At 36.4% G+C, this 27,858-nt stretch overlaps 1 protein-coding gene across 2 annotated transcripts; it reads left to right on the top strand.

Annotated features, from left to right (window-relative positions):
* Nucleotides 1-1,280: 1,280 nt before the first annotated feature.
* NUP37 (nucleoporin 37) lies at nt 1,281-27,711 on the top strand. 2 transcript variants are annotated; one of them, XM_063320680.1, is made up of 10 exons: nt 1,281-1,392; nt 2,700-2,919; nt 5,122-5,246; nt 6,254-6,326; nt 12,365-12,459; nt 22,107-22,197; nt 24,894-25,075; nt 25,648-25,698; nt 26,073-26,166; nt 26,999-27,711. In XM_063320680.1, exons 2-10 carry the CDS (start codon nt 2,764-2,766, stop codon nt 27,110-27,112), a joined length of 981 nt encoding a protein of 326 aa, XP_063176750.1. In that variant the 5' UTR covers nt 1,281-1,392; nt 2,700-2,763; the 3' UTR covers nt 27,113-27,711. The 2 variants fall into 2 exon arrangements, with proteins under 2 accessions (XP_063176750.1, XP_063176740.1); XM_063320670.1 differs by having other exon boundaries at nt 1,288-1,369; nt 26,999-27,710.
* Nucleotides 27,712-27,858: the final 147 nt, after the last annotated feature.

Raw genomic sequence — 27,858 nt, 5'->3', positions numbered from 1 at the left:
TGTCTTCACGCTGTCACAAATATGAGTCTTTTGTCTCTGAAAGCAGACAGTCTAAATGGCCCAGAGAGTGTCTTCTACGCTATCCACATTCACTACACATGCGGAGCAGCGTCTATCAGAATGTTTTAAACCTGGAAACAAGAGTTTTAATATTCCTAAGACTTACTAACAAAGACATCTTTAAATGCCTATTTCTCTGTTGTTGCCTTTTTTCTTTATTTTCATTCCATAAGTCATTATCTCCCCCATTTCCTTTGACAATGAGTTTCAGTATCAGTTTTTAATTTGACTTTGTTCTTTTTCACTTTCTTGCGTTTGTCAAGACATAGGTACCCAAGACTCTCTAAGAAAAATTGCATTCTTTAAGCCTGCTCTTTCCTGAAACGCAGTTCCCAAACACTGCATCTGTACTGAAGTAACACTCATACCATTTACTTTCAGAACATAAAATCAACCTTTCCCCTTAGTTCAAACAATTACTTACTCTCCAAGACGTTTGCACAGTACAACCTACTTTATTTTACCTTGACGCTAGGACCTTAGACATTAGGAAGAAGTTCTTTACAATGAGGGTGGTGAGACACCGGAACAGGTTGCCCGGAGAGGTGGTGGAGGCCCCATCCCTGGAGACATTCAAGGCCAGGCTGGATGAGGCTTTGAGCAACCTGATCTAGTTAAAGACGTCCCTGCTTACTGCAGGGGGGTTGGACTAGGTGACCTTTAAAGGTCCCTTCCAACCCAACACATTCTTTGATTCTATGACACGAGTAAAACATACAGGCCACAGAGAATGAAACAGGTAGGAGGTGCAAGTCCGTATGGGACAGACAAAATTCTCTCGAGAGAAGCTTCTGCCTCTCCCCCCCACCCTGAGAGGTTTCCAAGGGACAAGACCTGCCGCTCAGAGCGGCCAAACAGACCCCCAAATCGAGAGCCATTACCGCCACCACCGTCCCCGTCCCGCTCCCCCAGCTGAAGCCCCCCCCCCCCCCCCCGGCTGTGGCCGCCTCAGCCTTATGCAGCTCCCCCAGCCTCAGGTACCACGCGACGCCGCCGCAGCCCCCTCCTCTCCCGGAGAAGGATGAAGGGGAGAGGAGAACCACAGCCAGCCAGCCAGCCCGCTCCCCCCCCCAGCCGACTGAAGAGCTCCCGCTTCTCCAAGGGGCGCTACCTGCTTGACAGGGAGACTAGAGCCGCTCGCGCACAGAAACAGTTAGCGCTCCTAACTACCCTTACCGGCGGTTTAAATTTAAATCCTCCGCAGCTGCCCAATTAGAGAGCGGGAGCCGCTGACCCGGAAGCACATGGGGTGCCGCTCCCGGGGTGGGAAGCGCCGTTGGCGGGAGAGGCGGTGGCTGTGGCGGTGCCGGTGGGTGACTCGGGGTCGCGGAGGTGGGTGTGAGGCGGGTGTGGGGGGTTGTCCCCTTCCGGGGTCGTGAGGGCGAACTTAGAGCTTCGCCCGGTCAGACCCACGAGCCGGCCTCGCCTAGCCGGGCCCTCGCCTTTGCCTGAGGACCGGTGCTGTGGGGGTGGCCCAGTCCCCGGCAGCTGGGCCCTGAAGGGAGAAGGAGGGAGCAGGAGGGTGAAGGAGGAGGTGGGGGGGAAGGTAATGGGTACCCACACGGCTGACTTGCCCGAATTGTGTTTCCTAAATAAATTAAGCTAATGGAATTCTTGCTATTTTCACCTAAAGCTGGTCGGGGGCCTGTGTTTGTGGGAAGTCTGATAGGAAGAAAACTACGGATGGGGTTAAAATTTGTATTTGGCCTTAGGAGTGTAGCCATACAAGTTATATGGCTACGGTATTTATGTTAATGTGGTGGTTCGTCCTGTTAATTAATAAATAAACATTGCAACTATGGAGAGCATCTTTGCATCTCAGTGATGCCCATGTCAAACCTGGGTGGCTCCCAAGCAAAATTCAGGCTTAGATGCTAAGACCTTCAGATCATTAACGCAGCAAAATCTGTCAAAGGTCTGAGATTCGAAGCTGTTTTTCCACGTGGTGTGTAATTAAAGGCCTGATTTCCCAAAAAGGCTTAAACTAGTGTCAAGTCTGTACTGGGACTAAAAGGAGTGATTCTGAAATCAGTTGTGTATCTCAGCCTTTTGTGTTCTAGCAGAGGGACCTGATTTGCTTGAAAATTGGTTGAATACAGTAAAGTACAGGTTCTTTGGTACACAGAGGTATAGGTGCCGTGTCTGCAGTTGGGGTGGCTTAAGTCATGAAACCATGTTTAAATATTATGCGTGATAGTATTCTTTACAGTTTTGTAGCCTTGATTAACTCTGCTTTTAGTTAGTATAGTCTTTAAAGAGGTACACAAGTAAAGAGAATTTGAAGGTAGAAATGTATCATTTCGTGTGATTTGGATGAAAATTTAAAAATTCTGTATGTGACTTTTCTGGTGCATACAGTTACCTAATTTCTTGTCTTGGCATTGGGTTGTTAACAGTAGCACAAAATCTGCAGTTATTGCTGAAGTCTGTAGAGACAGTTTTGAATGTACTTTAGTTAGGTTAGTTGATCTTTTGATTGCTGAAACTACATGCTACATCTAAAAATAATGAGATTAAGAGCAGCTTTTGTGTTCTTAAATATGATGTTACAGGAAATCTTGATTTGTTGTGCCAAATGCCTTTTACATTTTTTCTTCATGCAAATGAGTAATGCATGCTTTTTAAAAATTTCTATGTAGGAATGCAGATTTTCATCCCGGAGAAGACATCACTTCCATGATAACTTGACTTAGTCCACTGAAAATGAAGCAAGATTCTACTAGAAACATTGCTTACACTGTGGATTGTGAAGATTATGTGCATGTGGTAAAATTCAATCCGTTTGAGAGTGGAGATGCATGTTCCCTCATTGCATATGGCGGCAATAATTACGTAGTTGTTGGGTCGTGCAGATTTCAGGTTAGTTTGTGTTATTGTTGATTTTATTAGTTACTTCCTGAAACTTACTTTGCCAGTGCCTCTACTGCACAAAGACCATGGTCCTGTTTCCTCCCCTCCCCATGTAATCAGGAGAAGGTTTTACTTGTTCATTACATTAACAAGTTTGGGATATTTGTTCTTCAAGAAAATACATAAATATATAAAATATAAGTATATATATAAAATACACTTTGGTATAAATTACCATCCAGCTGGTGTCATGTTTCTTTTGAATGGAATCATAGAATAGTTTGGGTTGGAAGGGATCTTAAAGATCATCTAGTTCCAACCCCCTTGCTATGGGCAGGGACACCTTTGATTGGACTGGGCTGCTGAAAGCCCCATCCAGCCTGGTCTTGAACACTTCCAGGGGCAGGGAATCCACAACTTCTCTGGGAAACCTGTTCCAGTGCCTCACCACCCTCAGAGTAAAGATTTTCTTCCTAATATCTAATCTAAACCTACCCTCTTTCAGTTTAAAACCGTTACCCCTTGTGGCATCACTGCACTCCCCAAACAGACTGCAAACAAAACGGGAGTGCACTACTGGGAGAGTAATCCCATTTTAGTATCTCTTGCTAATGTTGATGACTGCTATTTGAGAACTTAAGCATGCAACTTTGGAAATATGTGACTTCATATTGGCTGCACATTCTTTATCATCACAGGGTAATTGGCTCCTTTTTTGCACAGCTATATTTTGTTCTATGTACATTTGCCGTTTAGATTAAATTATCTTCTAAAGCTTTCAGCTAACCTGTGAAACAGCAAAGATTAAACTGCTTTCAATTTTACAACTAAAGTGACTGTAGAAATAATTACCTAATTTATTTTTTTTTGCTTTCCCAATTGTTTTTATTGGATCTTTCTCACAGACTGTTAGAAACAGTAAAGTATGTTTTCTTAACTTGAAATTATTTAGAGTCATCATATTAGGAAAGTTTTAAAAATGTAAAATACTTTGTACTGTATATTTTTATGCTGTATAAGATTATTTTTTTAATTAGTTTGTTGGGTTTTTTCCCCCAGATGCTAGAAAATCAATAGGAGACAACTGTTATGTTTGGAATCTATTTTTAAGCTTTTTTGTTCAACTCACTTCTCTATTAAACAGTATTATTCTTGTACTTAATCTAATATGAATAACAGCATAACTGTTGTTATTATTATTATTATCATTACTCCCCAAAGTCTTATTGCTGGAAGTTTTCTGAAAAGCACCTAATACTAACCACAAAAACCCACTGTCATCTGCATTGCCCTCTATCTTGTTTCTGGTGTAGGCCTTGAAAAGAAACTAACTAAAATTTTGACAACTGATACAAGGAAGGTTTTCTGTAACTTTTGCACCCTTCCTTCCCTTCCACATGTGGAGTCATTGAGTATTTCAAAGTAGGGGAAGAAAATGCTATTCTTGTTCCTTGCTTCAAGAACCATTGAAAAACTCTGGATAATTTCACGCTTCCTCAGCTAGGTTCTTCCTAGCCTCTACGTTAGGCAGAGGGGATAAGGGGGGCTCTTTGCCTTAAAGCAGAATTATGATACAGAGAAAATTTTGTAGAAATATCCTTTGAGGTGCTCGATTAGATGTTTTGAAAACTTTTAAAATTTTTTAGAGGTCAGCTGACTGAGTCCACAACCCCACCTCTTGTTTCACCTTTCCCACCATCTAGTGTGCTCAGCAGTGGGAAGAATAGACAAGTTAGTAACTTTGGTCATGTTAGATGACAGAGGGTACCTTTCTAGCTCCTGCTGTTTGAAGAATGTTGTTCATTCAAAAAGTGCTAGCGTTTTTCTACACTGTAGAAACAACTTGGAGAGAAGATAGCTTAAATGACATGCTTGCCTTTGTTTCCAGTGTTTCTTCTCATTGCAGTCTGTGCTTGCTTACTGTTATAAGTGGCTTTCGTTGTATCTGTGAAGATACTACTTGTACAAAGAATGGGCTCAGCATCTATTGGCCTCTGGCTTGAGACTGCAATCATTTCATGTATTTTTAAGTACTTCCATATTTCAAGTTAATACTTTCTGTATGTTCCAGGTTTTCACTTTGAGGGTGTTACAATCCAAAAAGATCCCAGATACATGTAATTTTGAAAGCCTTTCAATTTCGTATCAATTTTAATTGTTAGAAGTCATCAACATGATGTTCTGGATTAGCTAACTACAATATTTCTATAGGAGGAGGATGCGGAAGTGGAAGGCATGCAATATAAGACACTAAAAACATTTCATCATGGAATCCGAGTTGATGCCATAGCATGGAGTCCAGAAACTAGACTTGATGCTTTACCTCCCCAGATAAGGTATTTATAACAAATGAGTACAATGAATCCTCATCTCTTACCTGTTTTCCCTAATTCCTTAATATTGGACTAAGTTTAAAGCTTATGGGTGAAATCTAACTCTTTAGAATCACTGGTGAAGTCTCTGAACACTTCAGTAGAACTACATTTTTGTTCTTAGAGTCATTCTTTTTTTGGTTTGGGGCTTTTTGGGGTTTTTTTTGGTTCTACTTCTTGTTCCCCTTGCCCCTACCCCCAGTGAACTAGCAGTAAATAATTCTTTTTTCCTTATTCATTATTTTAGTGGACGTAAAATGTAGTTAGTTCTTTCTTTGTACATCTGTGAAGAAGGAATTCTTTTAAGAACTTTACTAAGGATGAGACTATTGTAATGGCCTGCTTTATAAAGCTATTTGTAATGGTCTACGTAATCTGGGCTGTGTTTAGGAGCATCTCGCAGATGCTATTTGTGAGACCCAATGAGGTGTAAATCTAAAGATAGTTAACTATTAAATATGCACTTAAAATGTTCTCAATAGCTTGTAAGCCTGTTCGAAATTATGATGCTTGCTTACTGCTGCATTTTTGTACAGTCTTCTGTTTAAAATACATTAGAAATTGGTTTATGAATTTATGTTTTGGTATTTTAAAACGCTGATAATGAGGGTTCTTTTTTGTGCTCTGCTGCTTAACTTCTTCCAAGGGAAGTTTCAATGGCAGTTATGAGAGATATTTTAGGTAATTGATAGTCGATTCAGATTTATCTTTGTAAAATGTTTTCCATTTCTTTCCATGAAAGAAACCATGCCATTCTTGGCACTTGATACATGCTATTTTATAGATAAGTTCCGATTATAACTGCTTGTTGCCAAAGCAGAAAAGTTAAGATAGAAGCTTTTGGTTTTTTTCAGAATTTGAATTTTGCTTTGCATGTCACTTTGCAGGTTTAAGCTGAAGGGAAACTGATAAAAAGTCAACTACTGCAGTGTTAATTGACTGAAGGGCTTTTCTTTGTCTGTTGAGTGTAGGTTTTGTACTGCGGCTTCTGATAGGAAGTTAAGGCTATTTACTTCAGACCTGAAGGACAAGAATGAGTTTAAGGTAAGGGCAGATAAACTGATTTTTTAAAAATATATTTAGTCTTTAGTGAAGTCTAATCTTTAACTGCCGTTCTGCCCCATTTTGCTTAATGTACTGTATGAGATAGAATTCACTGGACGGTGACAGATCCTATATCAATCATCTCTAGGGAAAATCATTGCATTGTATATACCTTTCTGTCTTTCAAGTGGGAATAACTGTAATTATCAACTACATCATCTTTTGATTTTAAAGTATTTATGAAACAGTTTAATCAAATTGAAGAAAAACAGGTAGAGGTTTATGGATTATTTAAAATACACTCAGAAACAGAATGTTCTATGGGTGAATTTCAAGTACCAAGTTGGATAAGGTTCCTTTATATGAAGACCTGTAAAATTTTATGTGGTATTGGTTATTGTACTCCTCTCTAAGACAAGCAGATTTAGTAATTTCTCTTCCATGGGGACCTGGAAGTTGTAATTCAACTATTTCAAATAGTCGAAAATTTAAAGGAAGAATACTGAATTTAGTACATAGCTGCAGAGAGGTGCACTAAACATGTCCATAGGCTGTCACTTGTTTATTTCTAAGATAGAAACAAAGGGAATGTTGTCTTCAAGTACAATTTCACTTCTCCTTCTCAGCATAGATGGTAGTGTTCTTAAACCAGTGATATAAAAGAAGCCAGGTCTAAAATACTGTCTTCACTTTATAGCGAAGATTAGTTTTCTGGAGATTTGTTTGCAAGACATGTCAACTGCTATGTCACTTGGATGTGTACATATTCTTCAAAATTCTGCCTTTGAAACAATGTCCCAGGCCAAGTACTAATATTAATTAGATGTTTGTGCTAACCAGTTTGAATTTGTTTGTTGAAGTCTCAGCCAATGAATGAACAAGGCTAATTAGTGCTAAAAAATCAGGGGGAGACCGTTCCTCCTTTTTTTAGTGCTTTGGAATATGATAATGCCTCTTTTGGTGACAGTGCTGTATTGAGCATAAAGGAGAAAATAGACCTTCATTTGTGGTTTGGTAATTTGTATTAGTAAAACAATGATATTTGTCATACAGAAACTAAGTGAATTGCGGATGTCACTTATGTGGCCATACTGATAATGCAATGAATAAAAGCATGGCATAAGAAATAAAGATTGATGTTACTAAAAGACAGAATGTCTTTTCTTTACGTAAAATGCATTTTATTTTACTTCATATATGCACACACCCTTAATTTCCTTTTTTCATGTTTGATCATATTATATGGCTTTGTCACCCAGGCAGTGAGATAACTGACATAATTACAATCAACTTGAGTGACACTTCTGACTTAGAAAGATACTTTGTCAGAAGTATTTTAGAAAAAGTTCTTAAATCTGTTTGCTTGTGAGTTGATATCTGCCATTCCTTATTAAAGTTACCAATTTGTATAACATGTGCCAGTTTTATGATACTTCAGACAACAGGCTTTAATGTTGTGAATTAAATCTTTTAACATTTTAGTAGAATGTAAAGTTACTTATTAATTATGTATGTCTGTTGCAATTTAGGAAATTTATAGAACTGTTTGTCAGCATGCAGAAGAAAGAGAATGGATGAAATCATTAATAACAGTGTAAATGATGGACGGTTATGGATGAACCTAGCACTAGAGGCTCTATTCAGCTAAATTCAGCATCTAAATTCTAAATTTTTTAATATATTTTGATTTCAGTCAGTGGACACTAGTTCAAGGCATGGATGAGTGGGTTTTTTCTACATGTTTAATAAATATTAAAGCTGTTAGTTATTTTTATTGGGGTTTAATTAATGATCAAGAATTTTATGGGATTTTGTAAAAAAACTGAACGTGACAGCTGTGTTAATTCATAATTTTCATACCTCTTCCTGTCCCTGCATCATCTGGTCCATAGCAAAAGGCCCTCTTCTATACCTTACAGAGTAGACTTCATGTCTACTATACCTTACAGAGTAGACTTCATGTCTATGCCAGCTTTCAGACTCTCCACATTGATGTGGGATACAGCCCAGACTTAACGCTAGGAATTCTCAATGGGATCTGCCATTTTGCTCATTAGGAACTAATTGCTTTCAGAGAAATAATCAGTATTATAACTTGACACAAACACACCTTTGATAATTTATGAGCTTAAACTTTTAACATACAAGTTCAAATAAGCAATTTTATTCTAATGAAGAATTCTAGTAAGCTGTTCATTACTGAATTAGAATGAGATTACAAACAACACATTTTCAAAATAGCAATAATTTTGAATATACCAATGAGGTAATTATTTTTTAGCTCAACACATGATCTGTAATAAAACCAGAGAAGGAAAGGCGGCAACTCAGTAGCACAGTCTGCTGAGTGCTGTTTTTTCAGAATAGAATTTCTGTGATGGGTTATTGTTTTCCGAGTTCTGACAAGATTTTTTTCCGGTATCTGACCAACACAAATGACACTTTAAAACATGCACTTCTAATTTAGGGGAATTTATTACACAGTAGCTTTGACTGGATGCCTAGAAATAAATCTGAAATGCCACATTTACATTTCCATTAAGATAGCAATTATTTTTCATAGAAAAAGGTTCGTTGGAGAACTGATTCATCTACCCTTAGGACTTCTTTCTACACAAAATGCTCTGAGTTGCAGTTATAAACTTTACTGCAAAAGTATGTTCATTGCATAACACATCAAAATAATTTTTTAGGATAGGTAGCGAGTCTCGAGACCACAGAGCATTAAAACAACAGGTGCTGGACATTAGAATGTGGTATTTAGGCTGAACAGCCACAGCTGTAAGTACTAGAGGTACAGATGTTGTTTTGCCCCATAAGGAAACAAGCAATTACAATATCTTAATTATTCAACTCCAGTTGATACGAATAAGCTCCTCCAGTGTCTAATGTAGACAGAAGGATCACAGAATTTTATTTTTGTCAGATGAAGATGTCATGGATGCTGCTTCACTTTTGACGCTACAGAAGACTAAAGATCGTTTGGTGCTTACGCAATACAAATGAGAAGCGTTGGCTTGAATTTAACAGAAAACTGTTAGCTTTGATTTTGCCAGCTCCATCACTGGAATCAACAGTCTAAGAACTTCATTAAGGATGTACTGAGAAAAAAGTAAAAATCCATATTGTTACTGAGTCAGGCTTGGTCTAATGTTAAAAATAATTGGAAAACAGCTAAAAATACATATTTTTACCTAATACTGAGGAAGTCATTAGTGAAAAGGAAGTAGGTGGACTAGTGTGTTTATATTGGTAAAAAAGTTGTCTTAGACTGTCTTCTGGGTTTTTTTGACAAGAAGCGTGAAAAATACCTGGATGATCATTGTACTATATACTTCTTGTCACGAAAAAAGTAACACCTAACTCTGATTTAAAGTATTTGCAAAATCTCAGATGTTCACAAATACTCAATGACCTATGCTGAGCTGGCTTGCAATAAAGTTTGATACAGTGTTTTTTTAGTAACAGTCAATTGATACCTCAGAAAAGCTATTTCATAAACCTGAGGTTGAACTCATGAAGAACACATGGAAGACTCTGATCCCTTGTACGGTGCACATGTGTAAAGACACGTGGAATTTTCAGAAGAGGTACAAAATGTGCAAACAAAGCTGAAGGAATTATGTGATTACAGTCAAAATGTAATCTCTGAACATTTTGTCTTTTATAGTAAACAATTAGTATGTGTTGCTTCTGGAGGGATACACAGAGAAATCTCACTCTGTTTTCCCAGTGGAAAAACTGTCTTGATGTAATTATCAACAAGGAACTTGAAGCATAGTGAGTTTTCCATTACTTTGTCAACACAAGTAATCCAAAATTTATGGGTTGGATCAAGCCCAGAACAACAAACAAAAGGTAAAATATGACTGATGGATTGTCGTGAAATCTTTTTCTTCTTTTGAGGTTTTCATTTGGAAATGAATTGTGGCTTCCTTCTCCTGCTTCAAATTTTGTTTAATAAAAAGCATATTTCATCAGAACTGTGAAAGTAAAATAAGACAGGATATTTGAATTCAGGATGCTGAAAATTTTCAAAAGACTTGGCATTTCTGTCTAAATAGTTTAGCATCATCTTAGGATGTATTAGTTCTAGTATAATCCACAAGGTTTTAATAAAATTATGAGCTATTGGAAAAAATTAAGTTGGCTGCTGAAAACGTTTCTGTATTGAAGGCATTCATAAAATTTTTAGAGGGGGATTTAGTTATTGTGCATGCTTGAGAGATTTATTATTTTTATCAGTTCTGCGTTTGTTCCTCAGAATAGCTGCACTTAGGGAACAGATAGTGTGTTTTCCTTTCAGAAAACCGTGGAACTGGTTGTTTTCATTCGACTTTGGTTTTCTCTGCAATCGCTCCATGTCATGTTATTATACAGAGGATATTTTTATCTCCTTTTATGATACCTTGGTGGCAAAACAAGAGCAGTTACGCCTTGAGACGTAAGCAGTGGGACCGAAGGGGATAGAACAGTAACAGATACAACGTCTACACATGGACATTTGCCTGACTTAAAATTTTAAGTGAGATTTCTGTCAAGAGGACCATAGATATAATTAATGAGAGAAAATATGGGTAAATCCTCAGAGGGAGCAAATTGATATCTTAACTAGCTACTGATTTTCTAATGAGATCAGAGATGATTTATCCATATGAAGCCCCCATGTAAATGTATTTGAATGTACTTTAAACTTCGACTGGACCCTAAATGAGATGAGTTTTGCTTGCTTAATGCTGAGTGTGTGTAAGTTCTTTCACTTAGGTTTTTGAGGATACTATAAACCTTAAAAGATGACTGATGTTTGCAGATAAGTACAAAACACTTAATAGAATTGAGAAAAAAAAAAAGGGGTCTTGATATTCTGGCAAGATAGCTGAAAAACCTTTGAAATATATGAATTATATAACTTTTAATTTTTACTAAAACTGGGATTTTGCTCTTATTCAGAAAAGCTATGCTGCTAAGTTGGATTTTGTTATATACAAATTACTCTCAGTACTTTGAAATAAAAATGTCATGATTAAGAAGCTTCAGACGAGAACAATTACACAGTAACAAGGTTCCCTTTGAAATGACTTCATGCTTTCTGATACAACTATAAATGTTTGCTTTTGAGTGACAGTTCACATGTACATTCACACCACGAGTGTTCATATCCTATTATTTGAGAATGGATAATATATTATAGCACAGTAAAAGAAGAGTGTGCACTCTACCCCATTTTCTTTCCTCTTCAGCACAGCAGTATATAAAGTAGAGAGCACAAAGCACTGTGTCTGTTCTTCTCAAATGCTTAATACAAATTGTGCTGAATTCCTATGGTGTCATATGGCTTACTTGGTTTTGCTTATGCTGTTGTTGCTCATTTTTGGTTTTCTTAAGTCTTAAGTGTGCATTGTCTTCTGTTTCGTCTTCTTTCACAGAGAGTTTTTTCCACTCTTTTTTCTAAAGGTAGACTTTTGGTCTGCCATCTTTAGTGGACATATCCTCTTAAGCAATTTGTGTCCTGACTGCTTGCAAAAGGGCATTTACTGGACAAGTGGCTGGTTTATTGCTCCTTCAGCAAAAAACTCTCTTGCTGCTTGCAGGAGCCCCTAGTAAAAACTACTATGCAGAGATAAGAGTTACTTACTAGTAATCAGAGTTTTTTAAGATATGTAGATCATGCATACATTCACTTCCTGATCATTCTCCTCGTTCTTTCTGAGATTTATTATCTTCTACCTTCAAAATTCAGTGGTTGAAAGGAGGATAAAAATTTCTGGTGCGATTCACTAATGTCTGTCAAGCAGGAGCATCAAGCTGACCTCTGTGGTAACTAGAAGGAATAGCAGGGGGTCTTTTCACCTACAATATGAATCTACACATGAACTCAATATTTTAAAGATCTCCATTTACTGATAAATACATTTTTTACCTTCCATGATAGCTTTATTTTAACAGTTTTTTTTCTTTAGTGGGTCTATTAAATACATTGTGGACTGATGGAACAGTCAGCTCAAAGGTAAAAGTATTTCTTTTTTTCTGGTTGACAGACATTTGATGGCCACTCAGATTACATTAATGATCTGGTGTTTGCTCCCAATGAAGGTCAAGAAGTTGCAAGTGTAAGTGATGATCACACCTGCAGGTATGCATTTTGTTCAAAACATTATTGAAATTAAGTAGTGTTTGGCTTTTTCTGTGTGTGTATGCTTTCTATGCTTGCTTAAATAAATAAGCATTTATTTTTAGTGGACCTTCATAGCCCACTAACAAGACAAGTGGACTGGTCTTGTTAACTACGTTGGGTACTGGCTTTTTGTCGTGACTTGTGGGTTGTTTTGTTTGGTTTTTTTTCCAAAGCAACATTTTGAACTAACTAGATACAACAGGAAGAAAACTGTTCTGTTTTGGGATTACACACGCTAGAATTTCCCCTGCTGATACAGGAAAAAAAGGCATGAGAAAAGGAGAGAGAAGACGTGCATAGCCCAGCGCTGAACTGTACAGACCCTCTCTTTCCATTCTGTCATCAGATGAGTCAAGTTTAAAACCAGTATATGTATATGAACTTGTCCGCTTACTCGAATTTGTTAGCCTTACTAGGAGGTGGGATTACATAGCCTAAAGGCAGTACCATACTAATACAGTGGTACTGGCAGCTCATAATACCATGATTATAGCTGCTTCAAACCCATGTATTTAGTTATTTGTAACCAGAAGTAAAAGGGAAACATGGTTAAATACTTTGAAAAACGCTGGTTAAGGTTTTGTAGTACAGGAATTTTTCCTTGTCAAAAGGTGCCCTATCCCCATCTTCTAGTAGTGCACATGAATCTATAAAGCTGCTATTCTATTCTATTCTCCAATGCATGTCACAGTTGGAGAGATCAGGAGGGCAGTTATGCAGGCTTTGCAAGTTATTGGAGTAGCAGCAAGAGACTTGAGAAACCATCATCTTTGACTTTGTAATAGTTGTGATAATTCAAAACTTGTCTCAGTTAAGGAGCTGGTTTAGTTTTTGCTCTGACTAGGAATTATATATTTGGTCTCTGACCAAATCAATTCCATATCAAAAAACCATACCAATTCCTACATAAATAACCAGCTAGTACTTAAGGGGGAAAAAAGTCATTTTGTCATTTTTTTCACTTAAGCCATCTTCTGCCTGCTAAGAGAGAAGGTACTAGATCTTAGAATGATTACTCTGTGTATGAGATTTTGTAAAGGGTAGATCATCAACTGGTATAAATCACAGTTTATTAGCTTTAGTTGAGCTACTCTGTCCTACATAAATAGAAAATCTAAAAGGCCTGTGATTTTAACACCCCTAGGGAACTCAGAAATACTACTTTGACCAGTCGGCAGTTTTTCCATAGACACCCTGTCCATATTCCCAACAAAATCATTAGGAATGAATAGTAGAAATGTATGACTTATTCGTAGCTTGTTCTGATTTATTTCCTATCCTTGATTTCTTCATTAAATCTAAACTAATATTGGGCTTATTCAGCAAAGAGCTGTTTGAATATGTGGCCTTTTTTTGTTTATTTTATGAAATGCTCAGTGTTCCTGGGATGAGAGAACTATTTTAAAAACAGTAGTCTAATTGATACTAAATTAAAAGGAAATAAAAATGATGTAATTAATGTATGCTATCAAGATTTCAACTTAGTAACTCTGAAAGACATCTTATGCAGTAAACCATAAAGTCTTTGGTTAAAAGCCATGGGAAATAAGTCGGATTTTTTTTGGCTACTTGAGTTCTTATTTTTTCCATTCATGCATGTGGAGCATGAAGACTTTTTTTATTGAATTTAAAGGTTACACTTTCAAAACTAATGGAAAATACATTCCCTGGGACTTACCAAAATCATTCCTTACTTACTGTGTAATTCGCTTCAGCAGTAATGTAAGAATAGGAATATTTCTTCTGTCTGTACTGAGTTTCTATCCTGAAATTGTTCTTGGGATACATCATCTGTTAACACCTTTGGAATAAAGTTCTAGAACAATTAGTACAACATAAAGTTTTGAGTATTTGGGTATTGTTCTGTTAAGAACTTTTAAATCTTAATAATGTCTTAATACAGTGTCTCAGTACGTACAGAATATATACGGACATGTTTAGATCTTCCCTGGTTTTCACTCAGTAGTAAGTTTAGCCGAGATCTCTAAGGAACCCAAATTTTCAGTTTTCATGAACTAAACAATCTTGACACAAGCTGCTGCAACAGTGATATCTCAAAGCTGGGTTCAGTTATTTTGGTTGGAAGACAGTGTAATTCACTGGCTGAAGAGGCTGTGGTGATATATTCAGTGTTCTTACCTTTAAATTGCTGTTATGTCATTGAGGAATTCTTATCGTTTCTTGCATGTAGTCTTTGTTGCCTTGTTGGTCTCAAAACACAAGACTTTTTCCCAGCTGTGAAGTAGAACTGATTTAAAAATACTCTTGAATAACAATAATTGCAGTAGCCATCTACATTATGTAGTTGTAAATAAAAGTAGTGTGTGCATTCATAGACAAGTGAAGAGGGGTTGGTATGTAATTATGCTGTACGCTTTAGTAATCTTGCGTTCTCTGCACTGAGAATCTCAAAACTAATATAACCTTAAAAAGAATTACTTTTCTGAAGAAGACACTTTTGGAAGACTCTTAAAACCCACTATGTTGCAGTTACTCAAAACTATTTATAGTAAAGATCAAAATTCCTGTAGCTAAAATTACATCTGAAAAGTTGACTGAAAAATTCAAATCCAATATCCTATATTATTCCTTCATTTCATCCCAAGAATCGCTATGTTACAAGATGGGTGAAGCTGTTCACAAGCATATAGTTAATTTATATCTTTGGCAGGATATTGTAATTTTCAGGTTTTTTTATTTTATACTGCAATTCATAGTAAACTAATATTGAGGAACTTGCAGTATAGTTTCCTGTATTTCACTTTTTTATCCATTTTGTAATTGCTTTACTCTCTTAAAAAACAGAAATAAGATTATTTTTTTAATTTGATTGCAAAATTCAAAGGAAATGGTAAAAGACTGGCAGAGGAAATAGCTAAAATAACGACTGTTATATTAAACAAAAATTTGAATCAGTTTTATTTATAAGTCATATTGTCTACAATTGAAGTAAAAATAAATAAAAGTAAATATCTTGTGTATACATAAAACCTCCAAATTTAGGGTGTTTATACATTTCTGCTGAAAGGCAAACTTGTGCATGACAGAGAAGAAAATCACCTCTTTGATTTAATCTACTTGTTTTCCTTCAAATCTAGTTGGTTTTTCTTCATGATCTATCTTTCCTATGTCAGTTTCAATATTCTATCTAATATTTATGTGTAATTAAAGTAATTTGCTCATCCATTCTTGGTATCATAGGAGCATGTTTAATGAATAAGACAAAATCTTTTATGGTAGCTTTAAGGAATATTTCATTTAATTCCTTAAAATGATAAAGCATTATACACTTCTTTGAACATTTGCATTCCATGTAGGAATACATGCATCCCGCTTAGCTAATGAGAACTGTGTGTGCAACTCCCTGAGCACCACTATTAAGGAAAAAAATATATATTGCTGGCTTTTTCGTTACGATTTGGAAACACATAGGAGGCTGCAGGGGTTCAGATGTACAAATCATATCGCTCTGATACTTAATGAAGCCCCCACAAAAAGAACACAGGAAACGTTTGGAAAACAACAAAAGCTTAACTGACACCCCTCCGCTGTTGGTAGTTTTTGGCACTATCTCATGTTTCTTGAAGTATTTCATGCAAAATACCATCCTGGTAAAAGCCACTAGTCTTATATGCATGCTAAAAATTAACCTCTGACTGCTAAAAGGTTAATTCTTCTGATTGATAAACACCTCATGCTTCATCCTCATATTGAACTGAAAGATTACTGACAGTGTCAGGCCCTTTATAATGCCAGTGTGGCAATTTCTTATGGTCATCAAGTGATGGATTGGCTTGTTATTTTAAAAACCTGAAAAGGAGTCATCCATTCCCCTCTCTCCCTCCCTCTCTCTTTTTCTTTTTTTTTATGATTCCTTAAACTACATCATCTTCCTCTCTTTCTGTGTGTGTAATAGAAAAGAATGTACAGTTGAGTCATCTTCCACTCTATCTCTCAATGTATTTGCCCTTTGATTCCTTTCTGAGTTCTGTTCAGTTACTTGTGCCATGGCTTGCGTTCCTTCATAGAGAAGGACTTTGTGAATTTATTTATCAGTCATGGTCAAGTTCAGCCTTCTCTGTTGTACATACAACAAATGCCCGTCCATCAGAAGGTTAGTTTTGCTCCCTGGACAGAGATTCGAGGGAAAGGTTTGATATAACTGGAAACTAAATTAACTAGAGTCTCAAAACTTATTGTAGTGTTTTTTCTGGTTTTAGGGTTTTTTAATCTTTAGTGTGTTTGTTTACATGGTGCTCTTATGTCTTAGTTATTTTGTATAGGTCTTTCTCTAGGCAATATGAAGGAAAGCCAGTGGTAACTCCTGTTTGCTTGTTTTTTTCTGTCTTGTCTTCTTTAATGCGTTGCCAGCACTTGTTGCACTTGATTCTTACCTTGTTAATTCAATAAATATTTCAGTCTTTGGCTATATTGAAAAGTTGCCATTCTCGCTTATTCCTGCCTCCAAAATTATATTTTATTTGTATCTTCTCATTCCTAGTGCACTCAATTGCAGGGTTTTGCCAGAATTTTTAAAAAAGGTATCTTATTTCATGCTCTTCTATCTTCATCTGTTTGTTGTGATAGAATTCCCCTATGTGTCTCTTCATATAAGAAGTGCCATACCAAAATATTTATCCTTTCTGAGGTATGCTGATTACAATTATCAAGGTAGTTATGTGTTATAATTGATTAAAATAAAGGAGAGTCTGGGATTATTTTTAGGAGTCTAGTCTTTGACTTCGCATGCTTTTTGTATGCATCCCTATATGCTCACCAAATGTAGTCTTACACAGTTTCTGTTACACATTACAGCCACGATGCAAGTATTAACCACAACTTCGTTGTACTTCACAATCACTATGCGAGTATTAACCAGTCTCCTGTTACGGTGTCAATTTAGCTTAAAATAAATAAATAAATAAATTGCTTTCCGAATCAAATGTTTGGAGCGTTATTTCAGTTTGGTCTTCAGTGTGGATAAATAAGCCTTTAGTTAGGAAGTCTTCAAAATACGCAGATGAAATGGTAGCTATTTCCTGTGTGACGCATTATGATTTATGTTAAGGGTCACACAGTCCTAAAATGTAGTCTAGCCTATAAATTGTTCTAAATAGAAATCATTGCATTAGACTTATTTAGCACTTACCTTGTATTTTAGAAACTGGTTGGCAGAATTGTAATAGAGTTTCTCAGTAACAGTCATCCCACAGAAGCATTTAGTTTTATGTCTGCATTGGAAACAATAAGCTGATAACTCTGACAGCCAGCTAATTTTTCTTTGATTTAAAGGATAAAATTGAAGCTTCACATTTGTGCAAAACTACTACTTAGTCTCTGGCTTTGCTTTAGATAACTTTAAGGCTATTTCAGTAGTAGTAGTCTGTATTTCTTGGACTTATTTCTGAGTGTGTGTGTTCTGAAATGCATGTTAGCAAAGAACAGTCGCTTGAGATGCTTGAGATAGTACATGTGCAGCTCCCCTGCCTCTTCTACTTCTACCAACATTGAAGAGGATAATCGGAATTACATTCCACAGTTACCAGTGAAAAATAGATGAACGCTTGGCATATCCAAGTAGATATTACCAGAAGCTAGAGGTAACATGGATTTTAATGCCAAAATCCAAAAGATTCCAATTGCTGATTCTTTAATGACATTGACATTGACCACCAAAACAAAATGGGAACGTGTCAACTTTCTGAAAGAGTATTTATGCATTTACTCTATGAAAAAGCTTTTATTTCATCGATCAAAAAATAAGTGAACAAAATGCTCTCCAGTCACAAATTTAGAAACCTGTATGCTTAGTCAGGAGATAGTTTAAGTGGACCAGTGCTAGGCAGCACAGGTGAATTTACCCTTTCTCCTCATGCAACCCTTTTTGTGGCTTGTTTTGCATGGTGTGCTGAATAGGGAGTTCTGCTGTCTAATTCTGCTACAGATTGTGCAGCAGTGAACTGTTAGTTGGGCAGTGCATTACCTGATTTATAAAAACTTAAATTCTTCATTTTGTCAGTAAAATAAAATGAATTACTAGAAATTATCTTTAATATTACACCTTTCTCTTATGAACAGCTGGCGGGGATTTCTACAGTTCAACTTCAGCCTTCTGTTCTTTCATGTCCTACCTAGTATCCTCTTCGGATCTTTGATGACCACCTCCATACGGAGTTGGCAGAAGACCTGTGACAAGGCCAGGGTTGGTTGTATTCTCCAGAGTGTTAACTAACCTCTGTATTTCCATTTTCCTTTTCTGAGATCTTCCTCTCCCCACTCCTTGTGCTCAGTGAGGAACAACTTCACTCTTTACCTCTGTTGTGTGATCTCTGTAACAGGAATCTCTCCCTTCTGCATAGTCCTCCAGGCTTTTCAGGGGTGGTAGGGTTTTCCTCGCACGTGGAATATGTCTGATGGAGATACAAGGAAACATCAGCAAGGGGTATTTAAGTTAGATATTATTTAAAAAAAAAAACAACAAAACATGTTGGCCATTTTTAAGAGTAAGTCAGTAATCTATGAGTAATGGTTCAAGCATAGTTGATCATGCTTTGTGGTTGGGAATGGTATCAGATGTCCAGGTTTGTTCTAGCCCCCACCCCACCCACTGAATTGTTGGAAATCTTATGTTGAAAGAATTCCCTTTTTTATGTCCATCTTCTGGGTATTTGAGAAATGCCTGAAGGTTGCAATATGGTTTTGTTCTTTTACTATTTCAAATGATGGGTTTTATTCAGTTAGGATTTGGTTTTGCTCTCTAGTTAGAATTATTCAAAATTCAGAAAGTTAGAATATAAAATAAGGATCATTTCAATTGCCACAAGACAGGTTTTCAGATGCTCTAATGAATACTTTGCTAACCTTAATAAAAGTCCATTGTGTGATAAAATTAGCGCTCATATGCAGCATGTCATTATCCATATTATGCATATGCCATACAATAGAGTTGTTCCAACATAGCTTGAATATCTTTGTGCTTTGAGATAACAGCAATTGTCATTTGTTTGTTTAGTCACAGGATATGTGTGACAAAAGAAATGTATTAATATCTCAAGAATTTTCTTAACAGTATCTGCAACTCTGTATTTTGTGTTAGTTTAAATGTTGTGAGACTGCAGCATATAATTTCTTAGTCCTTAGTTACTTAAAAAACAATGCATTTACTAAGCAGATTACATATGGTTTTGAGGCTTTCCATTCAAACTTTGGCCCCTATTTCAACTGTAGTTATTCAAACTTTTTGCCTTTAAATTTATTATGGAAGCCTTTTTAAATATCAAAAAAAAATACCCCAAGCCCAATAACAAGTCTATACAACAATAGCTGATGGGGGTAGGAGGAGCAGTAAGAGGGGTATCACATTGCATGGTTACAAAAAATAAGGATGTTTGGGCAAAAGCAGATACTAGTTTGCTTTGGTATAAAATCATGGTAATATTAGTAAAGTTTGAAGGGCTTTGAGTGGGAGACAAAATGCTCGGTCTTTTTGGATTGATTTACATGATAGGAATGTGGACAAAACTTGAGGGGTTTTTTTTTTAGCATCTGTAGCTGATTTGGTTATGATTACTGAGTAATTGAGTAACTGAAATTCAGTTTGCCTAAATTTTTGGTCTTTGCACATTTTTTACTTGGGTTAGTCACAAAGAAATATTGAAAAGAGTTAATTGAACACATATGTAATTGTAAACTTCCATACCGGCATGGACATGATGCATTCAGACATTGTCTGGTTTGTTTTTTGTTGGGTTTTTTGTTGTTGTTGTTGTTTTTTTTTTTACCCTTTTTTTCCCCAAAACTAAATGATACCATCTTTGTTATCAATAAAGAAAGAAGAAAATATAAGGGGGGCGTTTATCCTTCCCCCCCCCCCCCACTGTTTGTTACTAACAATCTTACCATTCTTATAAAGCAAGAGACATAAGTTTGGCATTTTATAAATAAAAAAGTTAGGGAGGTAGAAAGCATAAATTTCTGTCTCAACACCTAATAACCTCACTCACTTCAGGGAAGGAAACACGATGGCATGTTCCTTTGGCCAAAATGATTCACTGTCTTCTGTTATATCATAATTTTCTTCCTGCACAGTAAATACACATAGAGAGTGTTGATTTGACTTGGACAAATCTACAAGGCAAAATTTTTGGCAGTAGAAGAAAGTATTGTATGTTGCTAAATTACCTAATCAAGTAGATATTTCATTTTTTAAATGGTTGTCAGGTTTTTGTTTTGACTTTTTTAATAAGGACACTGATCCTTCAAGATTAGAGACCCTGTGTTTTCTACAGGGAAAACAAATATTTGATCTGTTGTGGTTTGGCATAAGAAAACAATGTTGTTCATTAAATATATTTACTTTATTCCCATATATTTTGTCTAGACTTATGATGTATTATTTAAGAGTTTTTTGAAATCTCTTAAATATAAGGCTCTAAGCACCCTGGTGAGATATAAACTGAAAAAGTCTGAAGGAAGTCAGCAAAAATCCGCTAGAATGAACAATAATAGTACATAGCCACTCATCTAACTCAAAAGACTGGGCAGAACACTGCTTAAAAAATTGGCTGTTTCTAAGGTTTTGCGTGTCAGGGGGGAAAGATATATGTGTATGTCTCGGTGTGAAAATGCATATAAATATATCCAGCCTTGTTGTCCAGACTTATATTCACACCTGTGATGTCTTTGTCCTACAACTGAGCTACTGATTTTGTAGGAAAAGAGGCAGTTGACCAGTGGCTGTGGGGTAAAATAGTCTCAGTTTTGATTTTGTTGCATTTTATAAATGAGATAGCTTCATGGCTCATTAACACTCATATCGAACGCATCCAAAGAAAACTCACTCATCACCTAACCTAGTTTCAGTGGTTTAGCATATGCTTCCCTGTCAATCCATATTGACCAAATATTGTTGATTTTTTAAATAATTTTTTTACATGATTGTTTAAAAAAGTGCTTCTCCAGAAGAAGGTTAAACTGGCATACGTGATTTATTTGTTGAAAGCTTGCCAAGACCCTTTGTGGGCTAGTGTTACTTCTGCCGTAGGTCCTCGTTTGCCTTAGCTTCATTTTTAGTTCTTTTATTTCCATTACTCAATCTTGTCTTACCAGGAAGAAATGGAAATTCACATATTAGTCAAGCAAAATACTTTAATGCATGGTCTTACCCATTACAAGGTAATGTGGATGATTTAAATTGCTTGGTACTTCCCTCTAGGTTGCTTGTATCAGCTAGACCAACACCGACCTTCCTGCTTTGTGTTGTTTCACTGTTATTTATGGTATAGTACAAAGGCTGTAGTGTTGACTTATGAATAAAATGGGAAAGTATCATCTAGATTTCATGTCTAGACAACTAAACTCGTAAAATTATTTGGATATTGCCCTTTCAAACAGAGGCTCTGCCTAGTTCGTCAGTGTTAAAATACGTTGTCTTCAGCACTGACTGCTTTTACTGACTTCTTGAAGCGATAAAGCATGAACGCTGCTTCATTTGGTCACTTCCTTTGTGAATGTATTGAGGCACTGAAAGTTAATGTATTTGCAGTCAAATGGCAATACATAGTTTAATACTAATTTTTTTTTTTTTTTTTTTTTTTTTGCTTCAGGGTCTGGGATTTGGAAGGAAATGAGAAGGCCCATTTCGTTTTACGTTCTCCTGGAATGAGTGTTTGCTGGCATCCTGAGGAGGCTTTTAAGGTTGTGTTTTCCAGCTCTTCACCCTCACCACCTTTAAAATAACAAGAGGGTAGACTTATCTAAACTGTGAATCTTTGATGCTGTAGGAAGATTAAGGTTTGGGGAGATAGTGTACATTGTAACTGGATATCGGTTGGATCTGCTAATGGGAAGTCACTGTAAATTAATTCTCATTCTTGTCATTTTACACTCAGTCCCTCACTCCTCCCATCAGAAATATTCCTTCCTGATTACATACATCAGTTGTTAATAACTGTTCTGCTGATTGCATATTAACTTACAGTTACCAGAGAAAAATTCAAGTTTTTCTCAGTTGTGGTAACACAGTCCACGAATAACATAGACTCTTATAAAGCATGCCAAGTTTTGAAAAGAATCTTTTTGAAGTTAGCAAGGGATTTTTTTGTTGTTGTTGTTCTTGCTGGGAATATATGAAATAATGTGCTGAAAAATCAAAACAAATCAATAAACTGTGATTTTATACTTATCTGTTTATTGTACTGGGGAGGATTAATCAGCTGATATATACCACATTCAGCTTCATTAATGGTCTAGTCCTTGCAGTCTTGATTTATTATTCCTGTTGGGCCAATCAGTAACTGCCTTAAGCAGCTACAAGTAGTTGTTCAGATTGCTACAAAAACACGCACTAAAACAGAGAAAAGCAGTCAAATAAGATATCAAAATATTTACATAGCAATAGGGAAGAAGGATCTCTATTTGCACCACACTTTCCACCAATATCAATATCCAGTCCTTACTAAGAAAACTAGGAAAACTGTTGATTCAGGTGGTATCACAATTGAATGTGTTTGCTACTTTCGCTACTGGGCAACTTTGCTAGCACAACAAAATTACTAGATTAGCCCAAGAATATTGCAGATTACACTGATCTTGCATATTAGCTTGTCTTTTATTTGACCCTTATCAACACGTAGGCACAGGATTATTTTTATTTTTTTTTAAAGAACCCCTTCAAAAAGCTAGTAAAACTTGACAGACTGATGGTTGCTGAAAAGCTTATTTTGGCTCAAAATGCTTACTGCACCATGTCCTTTAGTTTGCAGAACAGCATGTTTTGGTAACAGCTCTTTTTCCAAACAAACTTGGATGTTATTGGAGTATTGTTTTTAATGTTTCTTTGCCTGCTTTAATTATTGGTCATGACTATCTGAGAGCCATCGTCTCCTCATGGAGAAAAAGCTCTTTCATCATTTAATCAGAAAGCTCTTTCTATAATAATAAACAACTACTTGCATGTATTTCTTTAATGGAAAATGTTTAGATAAAATCTATTGCAAACTTACAGAATGAAGCAAGAGATGGTATATAAATTCAGTAAGTGTGAATCCAGATTCTACAGTTACAGTGATCAATACTGTTGTTTCCCTGTACAGCACTATGTCTGTCAGTCAGTTCTTTGTAGTCAGAACAGGAACTTTTTAATTTTAAAATAATAACTTTTTGCTTTACAATTCTAAAATCGCAGTGCATCTGTGGTTAAGAACTGGGGCTTCTAAGAGCCAAAATTATACACATAGATATCCAAAGATATATATAGCCAAAATCATGTAATCACTATGTATAACAATGTGACAGTAATATGGATTAAAGTGTTTTTTATTTGTTGGTGGAAGAGTGTTTAGGAGAATGTTTTCTGATGCAAAGTGAAAAATTGTACCTATTTTAATATTATTTGCTTGAAAGTATGCTATGTTTGCTATACAGTAGAATCATAGAATGGTTTGGGTTGGAAGGGACCTTAAAGGTCATCTAGTTCCAACCTCCCTGCAATAAGCCCACTTTGAATGTTTCTCCCCTGACCTTGATGGGGCATCTACCACCTCTCTGGACAACCCGTTGCAGTGTTTCACCACCCTCATTGTAAAAAATTTTGTCCTTTTATCTAGTCTAAATCTACTCTCTTTTAGTTTAAAACCTTGTCTTATTGCAGCAGGCCCTGCTAAAAAGTTTGTCCCCGTCTTTCTTAAAAGCCCTCCTTAAGTACTGAAAGGCTGCTGCAAGGTCTCCCTGGAGCCTTCTCTTCTCCAGGCTGAACAATCCCAACTCTCTCAGCCTGTCCTCATAAGGAGAGGTGCTCCAGCCCTCTGATCATTTTTGTGGCCCTCCATTGGACTCACTCCAACAGATCCATGTCTTTCCTGTACTGAGGACTCCAGAGCTGGATGCAGTAACTCACAAGTGGGGTCTCACCAGAGTGGAGTAGAGGGTCAAAATCCCCTCCCTCAGCTTGCTGGCCATGCTTCTTTCAATGCAGCCCAGATGTGGTTGGCTTTCTGGGCTGCAAGCGCACAGTGCTAGCTCATGTCCAGCTTTTCATCCACCAGTACCCCCAAGTCCTTCCCTTCAGGGCTGCTCTCAATCCCGTTATCCCCCAGCCTGTATTGATACCAGGGCTGTCATGACCCTGGTGCAGGGCCTTGCACTTGGCCTTGTTAAACCTCATGAGGTTCACATGGGCTCCCTTCTCGAGCTTGTCTGGGTCCCTCTGGATGGCATCCCATCCCTCAGGCATGTCAACCGCACCATTCAGCTTGGTGTCATCTACAAACTTGCTGAGGGTGCATTCAATCCCACTGTCTGTGTCATTGATGAAGATAGAAAACAGTAGTGATAAAAATATGAAGATTTATTACATGCTAAGTTTACAATGTTCTATTAATTTCTCTTAACAGCTGATGGTGGCGGAGAAAAATGGAACAATACGATTCTATGATCTAATTACACAGCAGGCCATTCTCTCCCTAGAGTGTGAACAAACGCCACTGATGTCAGCAGACTGGTGTTTAAAAAATACTCTTAAAATTGGAGCAGTTGCTGGAAGTGATTGGCTAATCTGGGATATCACTCGCTCCAGGTATTTTTATACGCAAGATGGCTTTCTTTATTCTCTTCTTAAGCAGTATATGAAGAGATGTGGCTACTTTGCTAATACAGCACTTAGATGCACTATGTATTATATCACCTATTCAGTAAATAAATGAACATTCATCAGGAATTATGGAATCAATACAGATCATTCCCTGGCATTCTTTGTTTCATCCTTATCTATCTGTCTTTTATATATATATATCTTTTATATATATGTGTTATGTTTTAATATATATTTTTATATATATCTGTCTGTCTTTTTGTCCGAGACAGTACCTCACTGCTGTTTACCTCTCACTGTAAGTTCTAGGTGTTTGTTAATTTCATTCTAAGTCATAAATACATAATTATTGAATCATAATAAACTGGATAACTACTCAGTTTTCTTGCTCCAAACTGAGATGGAAGCTGCAGGAAAGCTCTGGCTTTCCCTCAATTTCTTCACAGAGAGTAAACAATGTGTCCCCTTCACTCTTTAAACGATACATGCTTTTGGTACTTACTGTATGAGCTGTGGTTGTTTGCAGAACAGTTATTTACCTTGAATGTCTGTTTTAGTTATCCACAGGATAAGAGGCCCGTCCATGTTGATCGAGCCAGATTATTCAGGTATAAGTGTTGTCTCTATTCTGTGGTTTTGGTCTATATAAATCCATGTATATGCAAGCAGCTGTGAGTTTAGGGACCTGGTTGTGTCTCACTTACATACCTTTTTAGGGGAACTTGGTCTATAAACTTTGTGAAATTCGTGAATGACCTACATTTAGAATATATGTGTAACATTCCCATGATTTTTTTCTGTTTTACAATGACATGTATACAGAGCTGTGAGTGGTGAATCACTTACAAGCTATTTCTCTGAACTTATTTCTCTGGTGGATCTGACAGCTTAACACAGTTAACCACAAGAGAGAACTCCACTTTGTGTGCGCTTCTGATTGTACTTTTCAAATACCCCTATCAGACTTCCATTTTATTCGTAGGTGGTCCCGAGTGAACGAAAATCTGTTTGCAACCACTGGATATCCAGGAAAGACAACTACTCAACTGCTTGTTCATCATTTAGGACATCCACAGGTAAATTTTTGAGTTCAGCTTTTGACTGGAATTGCATCTCTTCTTTTCAAATCAGGCTCATAATTAGTTCAAAGCTACAATTAAAAACTAGCTCAAACCATCTGCTTGGTCTGCCTATTTTATTTTGGTTTGTGTCAGCCATGCTAAGGCGAAAAAAAAAATCACACCACACTTAAGCTGCTATTTTAAAAGCTGCTTGATCTATGTTTTATTTTGCTTTCCTTATTGGTGTTAAGGGGGAGAAAAACACATTTAACCTGGTATTTAATACGTTTGTCAGTATTTCTAATTCTAAAGAGGCTAAAAACAGCTGGTTGTGTATTACAGGTTTGAACTAATTATATTTGAAATCATTAACGAAACTATATTCAGATGCAATGAATGCAAAGCAGAGGAAATATTTTGGTTTTGCTGGAGTTAGTGTACATTTGTAATGCTTACAGTAAAAATACTACCTCAAACATACTAGTTTTGAGTACGCTTAAATAACAGGAAGTAATTTCATTTTAAAATATTTTTAAGTGTGAAAGTATGCCTTTAAAATAATAATAATGATGAAAATAGTTGAAACAATTTGTTATCATGGAATATTTTGCTGTATCGTACTTGACTGTACGAAGTAGCTACTGGAACTAAGCAGCAAGTAATCAGATTTTTCAGTTGGATTTCTGTTGTATTTTAACTGTAATTGTTAAGGAGTACTAAATCTGTTGTGGTTTTTTTATCTGTGCAATTGGTATGTGTGGTATAGAAATCATTTATGTGGTAAGCTGTATTGATATCTCTCTCTCTCTCTTTTTTTTTTTTTTTTTTTTTTTTTTTTTTTTTTAAGCCCATTCTTACTGGCACTGCCGCTGTAGGATCTGGTTTGACATGGCATAGAACTCTTCCATTATGTGCAGTTGGAGGAGATCATAAAATTTTCTTCTGGGTAACTGAAATGTAAAATAAGCCTTTGCCTTCAATATGAAACTTTACAGCGTAATGTCTCTTTTCTAGTAAAGCGAAGGAATTTTCTCTTCCTACTGGTATTTATTCACTTGAAGAACATAAGAAAGGAACAAGTAAAATATGAAACATTTTTGTTTGATTTTTAGCTTGCAAATACAAGAGCTTTTGTAAAATCGGTTATCATACATCTGATACTTGGTTACTTCCCTTAAAATAAAATGTACACTTTTCTAATGTGGCATTTGGTGTGAAATTAATTTTTGAAAGCGTTTGGGTTTTTTTAAAGAGATTTTGTATCCAGCAATCTCCGTCTGGCAATCTCGCTCAGTTAACACAGCGCAAATACTTTGAAATTGTTCAGAGTACCTACAGATAGAACACCTGTCTCTGTATAAACTTTCCTGACCATCACTATCTTATTTGAAAGAAACGCAATAATGTACTGTCATAAAATGTTGTCTGCGAATATATTTGCTGAATAAACTAGTTACCACTAACAGTGAAGAAGCTAATGGTATAATCAGATGATAATTTTAAGTATTATTTCTCTTAAGATGACAGAGGGATTTACTTCAAGTATGCCAAATGGAGTGCGTTTTTTTTTCTGTTTACAGCCTTTTACTTCCAGCCTTTTACAGGAAAATCAAAGACATTCTGCTTTCTAGAAACATAGTTTTCTTGCCTCTCCCATACAAGACCTAGAAATGAAGTAAAAGAGGAAAAAGACGGAGACAGTTCCTG

The sequence above is a fragment of the Chroicocephalus ridibundus genome, chromosome 1 (genome assembly GCF_963924245.1).
Source record: "Chroicocephalus ridibundus chromosome 1, bChrRid1.1, whole genome shotgun sequence".
Lineage (NCBI taxonomy): Eukaryota > Metazoa > Chordata > Aves > Charadriiformes > Laridae > Chroicocephalus > Chroicocephalus ridibundus.
The sequence above is the reverse complement of the archived record's forward strand: the minus strand, read 5'-3'. Positions and strand labels throughout refer to the sequence as shown.

What these genes read in the sequence shown, in the direction of transcription:
- NUP37 (XM_063320680.1), top strand. Translation starts at nt 2,764, where the DNA reads ATGAAGCAAGATTCTACTAGAAACATTGCTTACACTGTGGATTGTGAA. An exon ending in ATCCTGAGGAGGCTTTTAAG is followed by an intron (nt 22,198 to 24,893) that starts GTTGTGTTTTCC and finishes TTCTCTTAACAG; the next exon opens with CTGATGGTGGCGGAGAAAAA. An exon ending in GATCGAGCCAGATTATTCAG is followed by an intron (nt 25,699 to 26,072) that starts GTATAAGTGTTG and finishes TTTTATTCGTAG; the next exon opens with GTGGTCCCGAGTGAACGAAA.